Source organism: Heterodontus francisci, chromosome 1 (genome assembly GCF_036365525.1).
Source record: "Heterodontus francisci isolate sHetFra1 chromosome 1, sHetFra1.hap1, whole genome shotgun sequence".
Taxonomy (NCBI): Eukaryota; Metazoa; Chordata; class Chondrichthyes; order Heterodontiformes; family Heterodontidae; genus Heterodontus; species Heterodontus francisci.
In genome coordinates, this window is record NC_090371.1 from 51,234,986 (window position 1) to 51,247,355 (window position 12,370).

At 41.0% G+C, this 12,370-nt stretch overlaps 1 protein-coding gene across 1 annotated transcript in view; it reads left to right on the top strand.

Moving 5' to 3' along the window:
- me2 (malic enzyme 2, NAD(+)-dependent, mitochondrial) overlaps window positions 1-12,370 on the top strand; it is a 108,180-nt gene that overhangs the window by 20,916 nt on the left and 74,894 nt on the right. Inside the window, exons 3-4 of the mRNA XM_068030570.1 lie at window positions 1,582-1,715; window positions 2,447-2,596. Coding sequence (XP_067886671.1) covers window positions 1,582-1,715; window positions 2,447-2,596 — 284 coding nt within the window. The remainder of the gene's footprint in view (window positions 1-1,581; window positions 1,716-2,446; window positions 2,597-12,370) is intronic.

The following is a 12,370-nucleotide window of genomic DNA, read 5'->3' on the forward strand; positions in this document are numbered from 1 at the left end:
TGCCGTTGCCCATACTACTGCATATATAGTTTTTAATAAAAATATATTGATGCTGTTTTGCTACAGCAGCTACTTGTATTTATTTAGCACCAGTAACAAAAAATAAGTTCTAATCTGAACTTTCAACAGAGGTGAGTTTTAAGGGAGGTAGAGAACTTGAGGTTTAGGGACGGAATTTCAGTTACTATGTCTTAGACATCTGAATGTATGGTTACCAATTGTAGAGAAGTGGGAGGGAGAATGCCCAAGAGGCTGCAGTCTAAGTTTTGGATAGCTACTGATCCTGCAAAATAGAGTTTTACAGTACAAAATAGGCCATGTATCCCATGGTGCCTATGCTGACTCTCCTGAGAATTTAATTCCATTACCCTGCCGTTGACCTTTCATTTTCAGACATCATGCATTCTGCTTCTATCAATTTCTGCAGAGGCATTCCATGACCTAATAGCCCACCACATTTTTCTTTTTTTAAAAAAAAATCTCCCAATTTCTCCTTCATTCTTGGTAATGTTCAATTTATGACGTCTAGTTAATTTGCAGAGACAGTAATTTGCATGTAATTTAAAGAAAGTTGAAATAAGACTATCCTTTTTTCTAGAAAATGTGTTCATAAAATCTTGCAGCTTAATTTATTTTGTTTAACCTCCTGGCCAAGATGAGAGCTTACAAATGCAAAATGTTTGTTGTGCTGTGAAGTTACTGAGAAAGCCAATATAGCACAAGATTTCTAACAAAGAACAGTACAGCACAGGAACAGGCCATTCGGCCCTCCAAGCCTGCACCTACTGATATGAACATGGCCTCTACTATTCTGTGGTGAGAATGTTAAAAGTTGAGATCATGATGTGATGATTTTTATTCCATTTTTTAAAAAAAAGTCCAGAAGGAGGAAAGTTAACGTTACGCTCGCTCTGCTTTTCTTCACCCCACCCTTCCCTTCCCTTGTAAGAATTCGAAATAAGACTTCCCTTATCCACTTTAGATAAATTTGGGGAAACAACATGTTGGTCTGAAGCCTGATGCTGTGTAACAAAAAACCATATCAAAGAAGAATATTACATTTGGCTAATAGGACCTTGTAGAGGAAAATTATTCAATGCATATTTATTCTCTATTTTCAATCTAGTCATGATGAGGACAGCAAATTGGAGACGTTGTAAATTACTCTGAATGTGTTAAGACATGAACAAATTAAACAAAATATTCTCAATTTGTTTTAAATATTAGGAACAAAGGAGTAATTAGAATAAATTAGTAGAAAAGACCTTTGAAACAATAGTATAGATTGGTTCAAGCTGCAGTTCAATGTGTTTGTTGCGAGAAAAGTGAGAAATGTGATGAAAAGGTGGATATGTAGGTATTGATTTATTTTGTTTTTAAAAAAGGGTTATTTTCTGTTCCTCAGAATTCTCATTAATCGGTGTGATTTGTATTAAATTTGTTCAAACTTTTATGCAACCTTCATTGCATCTACCTTAGAATCTAAAGTCAAAGTGTGGATCTATATATATATAGCCTTGTGTACATTGTACAATACACTAATTGCCAGATTTGAGGCATTTGTCAATATAATGTTTCCAGGGCATGGCATTCACGTTAGAAGAACGACAGATTCTTGGCCTGCATGGGCTTCTACCTCCTAAAATAGAAAGTCAAGATATTCAAGCGATGCGCTTTAAGAAGAACCTGGAAAAAATTCCTGATCCTCTAGCAAAGTAAGAGCTAACTCGTTTATTGTGCACTGTATAGTAGAGCGAAAAGAATGTACTTGGCTAGGTTCTTGTGGCTACAAAAACTGACATGGACAATTGTGCATTTTCTATAATGACTTTACAGACTGTTTAAGGCTTACTGGGCCAAATGGCCTATTCCTGCTCCTATTTCCATGTCAGATTAAGTACAATTGTGATATATTATTAATATTACGGTTTGATGAAAGTCAAGCCATTAGATTTAGGATAGGAAATTAAACATCTCTCTTGCCTGTTTAGAATTATTGTTTGTAAGCAACTGCTCCAGCTGTGAACAGATGGAATGTTGTCTGTATGGATTTATCTATTGCTCTGGTTGGTTACATAAATTTAAAAGAAAATCAGTACTGGCCAAGCACGCAGTTATTTTTAGGTGGCAACCTTTCTCGCAAATATTTAACAGATAACTGTATACATAAACTGGGAAATGCAGGTTTTTTCTGTGGATATTTTGTAGTTGGAAAAAATTAAAAGGAGGGAAACTTTTGAGAAGAAAAATAAAGACAATCTTGCAAATTGCTAGAAATAACGTCAAACTTTTTTTTATTTAAAGTATGTGGGGGTGGTGGGAAGAGTGAAATTGCCTACTTTTTAAAATCACAATTAATCGAAGGCATACAAAGTTTTAAATTAAAATATCTTCATGTGAATGATCTTGCAGAATTTATCTGTCATAACTTTTGTTCTTTTAACAGATATGTTTATGTGATGGGCATGCAGGAAAGAAATGAAAAACTATTCTACAGGGTTCTTCTTGACAACATTGAAGAATTGCTGCCAATTGTTTATACCCCAACTGTAGGCCTGGCTTGCTTACAGTATGGACATATCTTTAGGAGGCCAAAGTAAGTTTAAAAACATGCCCTTCACCACTTTATACAGCAATGTATAGAGTACTGCACCCTGATTCCTGATTTTAATCCTGACAGCTATTGCTAATAGGAGACAGGATTAGTGTCATAGTCATTTATTGATCATATACTCATAAAGCTGAGGTTTTAAGTGAATACAAAAACAAGAAATGCTGGAATCACTCAGCAGGTCTGGCAGCATCTGTGGAAAGAGAAGCAGAGTTAACGTTTCGGGTCAGTGACCCTTCTTCGGTCACTGACCCGAAACGTTAACTCTGCTTCTCTTTCCACAGATGCTGCCAGACCTGCTGAGTGATTCCAGCATTTCTTGTTTTTGTTTCAGATTTCCAGCACCGCAGTATTTTGCTTTTGTATTAAGTGAATATATTGCATCTGTCTTTACCAAGGATGAAAATGCCACCCAGGCCATGGTGAAAAAGGAGGTAATTAATAAACTGGAAGGATTTAAAATTGTTAAGATATTAGATAGGCTGTCTGTACTTAAAGTGGATAAGGCATCAGAACCAGATGAGATGCATCCAAGGATATTGAGGGAAATGAGAGTGGAAATTGCAGAGGCATTGGCCATAATTTTCCTGTCTGTTTTAGACTCGGGTGGTGTCAGAGGACTGGAGAATTGCAAATGTTACACCCTTGTTCAAAAAAGGATGCAAAGATAAGCCCAGCAACTATAGGCCAGTCAGTTTAACTTCGGTGGTGGGGAAACATCTAGAAACAATAATTCGGGACAAAATTAATAGTCACATGGGTTAATTAAGGAAAGTCAGCACGGATTTGTAACGTGAAATAATGTTTAACTAACTTGCTGGAGTTTCTTGAAAGGGCAACCGAAGGGGTTGATGAGGGCAATTGTGTTGATTTGATACAGTGCCACACAACAGACGTGCGAGCAAAAAGGAACAGTAGTAACATGGGTACGAAATTGGCTGAGTGACAGGAAACGAAGAGTACTGGTTAATGTATGTTTTTTGGGCTGGAAAAAGGGTTTGTAGTAGAGTTCCCCAAGGATCAGTGTTGGGATCCTTGCTCTTGCTGATATATGTTAACGGCCGAGACCTTGGGCACAATTACAAAGTTTACCGATGATACAAAACTTGGAAGCATTGAGAACTGTGAGGAGGATAGTATAGATCTTCAAAAGGCCTTAGACAAGTTGGTGGAATGGGCAGACAGGTGGAAGATGAAGTTTCATGCAGAGAAATGTGAAATTATTCATTTTGGTCGGAAGAACATGGAGAGACAATATAAAATAAAGGATACAATTCTAAAGTGGGTACAGGAATGGAGGGACCTGGGTGTATATGTACATAAGTCATTGAAGGTAGCAGGACAGGTTGAGAGAGCGGTTAATAAAGCATACAGTATCCTGGGCTTTATTAATAGGGACACAGAGTACAAGAGCAGGGAGGTTATGCTAAACCTGTATAAAATAGTGGTTTGGCCTCAGCTGGAGTATTGTATCCAGTTCTGGGTGCCGCATTTAAGGAAGGAAGTGCAGAAAAGATTCACGAGAATGGTTTCAGGGGTGAGGAACTTCATTTATGAAGATAGATTGGAGAAGGTGGAACTGTTTTCCTTGGAGAAGAGAAAGCTGAGAGGAGATTAGATAGGTATTCAAACTCATGAGGGATCTGGGCGGAGTCGATTGGGAAAAACTTCCTGCTCGTGAAAGGATCAAGAATGGGAGGGCACAGATTTAAGGTAATTGGCAAAAGAAGCAAGGGTGACATGAGGAAAATCTCTTTCACGCAGCGAGTGGTTAGGATCTGGAATACACTGCCAGAGAGTGTGATCGAGGCAGGTTCAGTTGAGGCATTCAGAAGAGAATTAGTTACCTGAAAAGGATGAATGTACAGGGTTATGGAGAGAAGGCGGAGGAATGGCACTGTGAATTGCTCGCTTGAAGAGCCGGTGCAGACACGGTGGGCCAAATGGCTTGCTCTGCTGTAACAGTTCTGTGATTTACAGCACAGAGGAGGCCATCGAGTCCATGCTGGCTCTCTGCGGAGCGATCCAGTCAGTCCCATTCCCCTGCTCGATCCCTGTAGTCCTGCAGGTTTATTTCCTTCAAGTGCCTATCCAATTTCCTTTTGACGTCATTGATTGTCTCCACTTCCACCACCCTCATGGGCAGTGAGTTCCAGGTCATTACCACCTGCTATGGGCTGTGTCGTGAAGGTGCTCCCACAGTGCTGTTAGGAAGGAATTCAAGATTTTGACTCAGCCAATGAAAATTAAATGGTGATGGTCAGAATAGTGTATGACTTGGAGGGGATCTTGGAGATGGTGGTGGCTCCATGTGCATGCGATCTGTGTCTTAGGTGGTGGAGATTGCGGGTTTGGGAGGTGCTGTTGAAGCCTTGATGAGCTGCTGCAGTGCATCTGGTAGATGGTGTACACTGTTGCTTTGTTGTACCAGTGATGGTGGGAGTGAATATTGAAGTGATGGATGGGGTGCCAATCAAGCATGCTGCTTTATCCTGTCGAATTTCTTGATTGTTAGAGCTGCACCCCTCCAGGCAAGTGGAGAGTATTCCATCACATCTGACTTGTGCCTTGTAGGTGGTGGGGAGTCAAGAGGTGAGTTATTCACCATGGAAGTCCCAGCCTCGGGCTGTTCTTGTAGCCACAGTATTTATGTGGTTTGTCAGTGGACACCCCAGGATGTTGGTGGGGTATTGATGATGGTAATATGTTTCCATGTCGCGGGGAAGGTCATTAAACTCTCTATTGTTGGAGATGGTCATTGCCTGGCACTTGTGTGGCATGTCTGTTACTTGCCACTTATTACCCCAAGCCTTAGTGTCCAGATCTTACTGCATGCAGACAATGACTCCTTATCTCTCCCTCTCTCTCTTTTGTCCTTGCCCACGAGAGGGCTCAGATAGTATGAGGAGTCCTCAGCCTTCATATTGTCACTGACATGGAAGAGGGAGTACTGGAGCTAGCCAGGGTTGCTGACCATGAGCAAGTCAGGGAGGCAAGATGGGCAACCCTGCTGGAGAGGGTAGATAGAATCCTTAAAGCATAGATTAAGGAGGGGTGGGGGTGCCTTTCACTCCAAACCATCCGACAGCATGCCAAAGACTCAGCTGCACAATATTGCCCAAAGAAACAATTACAGCTGTGAGGAGGGATGATATGTGAGAAGAATCATTAAATGAGGCCATATGGGTTGAAGTGAAGAACAAAAAAAGGGGCAGTCACACTACTGGGAGAGTACATTTGACCCCAAATAGTCAAGAGGGAGATACAAGAACTAATATATAGGCAAATCTCTAACAAGTGTTTAAAAAAAAAAGGGCAGTTTTAGTGGGGGATTTCAACTACCCTAATAATAACTGGGATAGAGTTAATGTGAAAGGCACAGAGGAAGCAGAATTCTTTAAATGCATTTTAAGAACTTTTTTTAGCCAGTACGTAGCTAGTCCAACAAGATAAGTTCTGGACTTAGTTTTGGGGAATGAAGCTGGGCAGGTGGAAGGGGTATCGCTTTGAGGAGCACTTTGGTGGAAGTGATCATATTTTAGTTAGATTTAGGATAGTTATGGAAAAGGACAAAGGTAGATGAGGAATAAAACGTCTCAATTGGGGAAAAGCTAATTTTACTAATGTGACAGAATCCATACCTGCCAGATGGAGCACTACTTGAACCCTTTTGCTGGACATTGCACAGAACTTGTTTAAAAAAAGACAGAGTTGGACAGCTGAAACATGGCTGCACATTTGCATTCTGAGAGACAGTTGAGACAGACTGCAATTTCAAGTTCAAAGAGAAGGAAGCTCTCTCTCTCTCTGCAGCAAAAGTCCCAGGGACCCACGGAAGCAGCTTAAGCCCCAAACAGAGGACCTCGTCAGCCTTCTGGTACCAGATAAGCAAGTTTGAAAGTGCACTGGGCCCCAGTGAGAACTGCAAGACCTCAACTCCAACCGAGGACTTACTATCCAAATCAAAAGACAGTAACTGAACTGTATTTGTTGCCAACCCTACTTAAACCTCCGCCTTTAATTCTTTCTCCCCCTCTGCATCCATTTGGGTCGTGGCTATCTCGTATGCATGCTAGGGTGGTTGCATCGCGTAGTTTAGTAATTTTAACCGAGTTAGTGATAAGATTAATAAACTTACATCTGTTGTGTTTAAACCTGAGAAAAGCTGTATGGTTCATTTACAACTACAATTAGGGAGCAGTAAGCAAGGACTCACTGAGGGGTTAAGCTTAAAAGCACTGGGCTAAATTTTATTCAGGCTCCGCATTCCGTAGCAGTGCACTTTAAACACAGCGATGTGCGCATATTCAGCGGCTGCCGTTGAGTCCTGCGATATTAAGTGCGGGGGCTCCTTTAAATAGAGGAGGCGGAGCGGTCGCCCCCAATGACATAGAGGGGACGTCCACTGCATCCCCAGCAATGGCGTCTGGCGCCACTGCGTAGGCGCTGCGCCATTTTTAAAGGGCTTTAAGCCCTTTCAATTAATTTTAATTTTTAAACGGAAAACACATTAGTGATGTTTATTAAATATAAAATTAAGTGATGGAGGTCCTTCTCCAAACCTTCCAATGGTCATTTCATTGCCCGAAATGACCATCAATTGATTTTTCAAATACCCGAACTTCCCGCCCACCCCCAACCTTCAATATTTTTCTCTTCAACCCCTGCCCACCATACCCACAACTAATAAATATTGATTTCCCTGCTCCTCCACCCATCCCGCCCTCAAATTTTTATTACTCCCCTCTCCCCGCCAGTTTCTTGCCTTGGAACTCCATGTGGAGTTCTGAAGGCGCGCGAAGGTCGAATGGAGGTTGTAAAATTGCCGTGGGACGGCAGCTAAATTAATGGCAATCTACATATGGAGATGAAGGGCCCGCTGCCAGGCAGTGGGGGAGGCCGCACCGAGGTCTCCCCACCGCTGGTAATGTGTAGCGGGCCCTTCTCGATGTCGCGGGTCGAGGTGGTCCTCTTCTCGCTGAATTTTCCCGGCCCCCGCGCCTCTGCCTGCGGTGTCGAGGGGTCGGTAAAATTCAGCCCACTGTGTTTAAAAGAACCCTGTTACAGCCAAACCAGGAAAGGGCCAAGATGGGAGGCTGAGATCCCTTCCTCTTACCTGGTCATAAAACTAAGTTGAGATGTGATTTAGCTAAAGTGGGCTGGAAACATCAGTGGGAGGCATTCAAGGATGAGATAGTGAGGGTTCACAGCGAGTATGTTCTCATCAAGAAAAAGGGTGGGACTAACAAATTGAGTCCCCTGGATGTCAAGGGGCTTAAAGGAGAGGATAAAGAAAAAAAGGGGAAGTTTATGACATACACTGCGAGCTCAGTACTGCAGAAAACCTATGGGAGTATAAAAAAATGTAGGAGTTAAATTAAAAGGTAAATTACAAAAGCAAATGGAAGATAAGCAATTAGGTTTCCCCACAGCCTCCTCTGTTCCACGAACACTGCTAGGCTATTAAATCTTGCCTCACAACTAAAATTCTCCAGTCCAGGCAACATCCTCGTAAATCTGCTTTGTACCCTCGCTAGTGCAATCATGTCATGCCTAGTGCGGAGACCAGAATTGCACGCAGAACTCCAGCTGTAGCCAGCTAGTGTTTTATACAGTTCCAGAATACTAATTTTGTGCCTTCCAATTCCAACTTCTCTCCCTTCTGAATCTAGCCTCGTGTTCCCACCCCCCTGCCAAGCTAGTTTGAATCAAAAGCACCAGCAAAATCCCCCTTGAGGGTATTGGTCCCGGCCGTGTTGAGGTTCGACCCAATAAAGGCGATAAAGTGCAGCTTCACTGATGGTGACTGGTAGCATAATTATGTGGAAAGACTTGAAAAATTACAGTTGCCTTTGTTACCTCACAAGAGGTTACAGTTTAATTTTGATGTTGGTTTAAAATTATGAAGTGATGGGACATGGCAAAATGTCTGGAAACTTAAACGAAAGAGATTTAGGACTGTGCAAGAGAAAATACTGTAATTAATGACTTAGTTAGGTGGTTGAAGGTAAATAGAATAAAAGGGTGTGAAAGACGAGAATGGGATGGATACGTGGGTTTAGAACTAATGCCCGTTTGGAGGATAAGCAGCAATGCGGACTGGCTGGGCTGAACACCTGTTTGCATTTTGTAATTTCTACACAAAAACTTACTCTAAGCATTGTCAATAGAGATCAGCTAGTTAATATTTAGTCAAGATGAAGAGGCAAGGCCACCATTGCTGAAAATAAAGATCGAGTAAAAGAAACCAAGTTAATCAAAATAATAATTGGGTTATTCTAAAATTGGGTTTAAAAGCCTAAAGGTTGTAGAAAGGCACTACCTTTAGTTATGAGGATCTGCAATGACTGAGTTGAAGTAGGAGGCTGTGGTGAGATTTGATTTCAACACAATGGCAATGTGAGGAAGAGAGAGCACGTGCAGGGCATATTTCATATTTGCATTTTAGAAATGGAAGAAAGGTCAGTAAATAGTATTAGTAAATGCAGTAAGATCAGAAAGATTTAGCCAGTGAGAGGCTAGAGGAACAAGGGACTTGCCTATCAGACTGCAACCTTTTTTTTCCTGTATTATTCCCTGAATGCAAGGAAATATAGTTAGGAAAACTTCTCTAATATCAGAGACTTAGGGTGGACTTGGGCGTTATAAGAAGTTGAGATGTTGAATGGAAGTGAAACAGAAAACCTAGACTATAGAAGTATTTTCTGGTGCTTTTGATATGAGAAAGGAAGTATAACCTGCTGAATTGTCACTATTTTAAACATTTTTGTCACTACAAATCAACAATTTCACGTCGTACTGAAAACTTTCCAACAAACTTGATTCCTTTTTTTAACTTTTTTTTTGGTACAATAACAAGTTATCTCTCTGCTTTACTCCAACATAAAACCCCTCCATTCACTCGTGAGAGTGTGGAGCATAGAGAGATCGCAGAACTGTGTGCATCATTATCAAGAGTGCTAATGTCGGGAATTTGGTACAGAAGGGGAAGGAGGTGCCGCTTCTACTTTTCTAAATTAGTAATTTAATTTAGGTAAACCAGTTCATTAATAAAACAAATAATTGATTCAATTAAAAATAATTAACCAAATAAATAAGTAAGGTCAGATAGACGTGGCAGGGCAGGTTCTGTGCCGTAACTGCAACATGTAGATATTTGTGGAGAGCATTATGATTCTGGACAACTATCTGTGGTAAGTATTTGCAGTTGAGGAACTTCAGTTCAGAGTTGTTGCGCTGGAGTCCGAGCTGCAGACAGTGTGGTGTAACAGGGAGGGGGAAAATTACCAGGCTGTTTTGTTTCAGGAGGCAGTCACTGCATAGATATGAGCTGTGAATTGACAGATGAGCAATGTCTAGCATTTAAAGAATTAACATGTAATTTGCAACAAACAAAGATCCCTTTTAAGGCACAAAAAGCCCACAGAGAGGAATTAAATGTAGTATTAGATTAAAGGAAGAGGCTCATAATGTTCCCAAAAAGTGTATTGAACTGAGGATCAGGGATTTTAGAATTCAGCAAAGGGCAACCAAGAAATTGATCCGAAAAGAGAAAAAAAAATGAATGTAGACTTATGAGACATAAAAACAGATTGTAAACATTTCTAAAGGTATGTAAATAGGAAGGGATTAGTAAAAGTAAACATGGGCCCATCAGAGGCAGGTAGAATTATAATGGACAATAAGGAAATGGCAGACTTTAACAAATACTTTGTATCTGTTTTCATGGTAGAAGACAGAAAAAATTTGGAAATTGAGGAACTAAGGATCTAGCGGGAACGAGAAACTTAAATCATATAAGAAATAGTATTGGAGAAATTAGTGAGACTAAATGGCAACAGATCCCCTGGACCTGAAGACTTGCATCCTAGGGTTTTAAAAGAGGTAGCTCCAGAGATAGTGGATGCATTGGTTTTTATCTTCCAGAATTCCTTAGATTCTAGAGCAGTTCCCAAGGATTGGAAGCTAGCAAGCATAACTCTGCTACTTAAGAAAGCAGGAAGAGAGAAAACTGAGTATTATAGGTCAATTAGCCTAACATCGCTAGTAGGCAAAATGCTAAAATCTATTATTAGGGACAGGGCACTTAGAAAATTATATGATTAAACAGAGTCAACACTGATCTATGAAAGGGAAATTTAGTTCAAGAAACTTGTTAGTTTTTTGAGCATGTAACTTGTAAGATGGATGGGGGGGAATCCATTGGATGTAGTATATTTGAATTTTCAAAAAGCATTTAGGAAGATGTTATAAGAGGTTATTATACAAAATTAGTTTAGTTTTTTAGTTTAGAGATATAGCACTGAAACAAGCCCTTCGGCCCACCGAGTCTGTGCCGACCATCAACCACCCATTTATACTAATCCTACACTAATTCCATATTCCTACCACATCCTCACCTGTCCCTATATTTCCCTACCACCTACCTATACTAGGGGCAATTTATAATGGCCAATTAACCTATCAACCTGCAAGTCTTTGGCATGTGGGAGGAAATCGGAGCACCCGGAGGAAACCCACGCAGACACAGGGAGAACTTGCAAACTCCACACAGGCAGTACCCAGAATTGAACCCCGGTCGCTGGAGCTGTGAGGCTGCGGTACTCGTGGGCTCATGGGGATAATAGCATGGAATGAGAATTGGTTAATGGAAAACAATGGAGTAGGGTTAAAAGGGACATTGTTGGGTTGGCAGGCTGTAACTTGTGGGTACTGCAAGACTCAGCTGTTTACAGTCTATATTCATGACTTACACTTCGTTCCCTTATTTAACGTATCCCAAGTTTGCTGACAATATGAAATTGGGAAAGTAAATGGTGAGGACGTAAAGAGGCTGCAGAGGGATGTAGACAGGTTGGGTGAGTGTGCAAGAATGTGGTGAAATGTGACGTTATCCACTTTGGTAGGAAAATTTTTTTTTTAAAACTATTTTTGAGTGATGAGAGACTGGGAAATGTTTGCATTTAGAGGGACTTGGGTGTCCTTATACATGAATCATAAAGTTAAAAAGCAGCTACAGCAAGCAATTTGGAAGGCAAATGGTATGTTAGCTTTTCTTACAAGGGGATTGGAGGACAAGAGAAAAGGAGTCTTGCTATGATTAGACACAGCATTGGCGAGGCCACACCTGAAGGAGTGTTTGCAGTTTTGGTTTCCTTACCTAAGGAAGGACATATTTAACCTAGAGAGAGTGCTACGAAGGTTCACTAGACTGGTCCTAGGTTAAGGCCATTGTCCTATGTGGAGAGATTGAGTAGACTAGGCTTTTTTCCCTGGAATTTACAATAATGATCTAATTGAAACATATAAAATTCTTAAAGGGCATGGCAGGGTAGTTGCTGAGAAAATGTTCCCCTGGCTGGGGAATCTAGAATAAGGAGCCACAATCTCAAAATGAGGGGTTGGCCATATAGGACTGGGATGAGAAGAAGTTTCTTCAGTCAAAGAATCAAAGAATGGTTATAGCACAGAAGGAAACCATTTGGCCCATTGTGTCTGTGCTGGTTCTCTGAAGGAGTAATTCACCTAGTGCCACTCCCCTGACCTTCTCCCCATAATCCTGCATATTCTTTTTCAGATAATCCAATTCCCTCTTGAATGCCTCGATTGAACCTGCCTCCACACACTCTCGGGCAGTGCATTCCATGTCCTAATCACTCGCTGCGTGAAAAAGCTTTTCCTCATGTTGCTTTTGCTTCTTTTACCAATTACCTTAAATCTGTTCTTGATCCCTGCACCAATGGGAACTGTTTCTCCCTA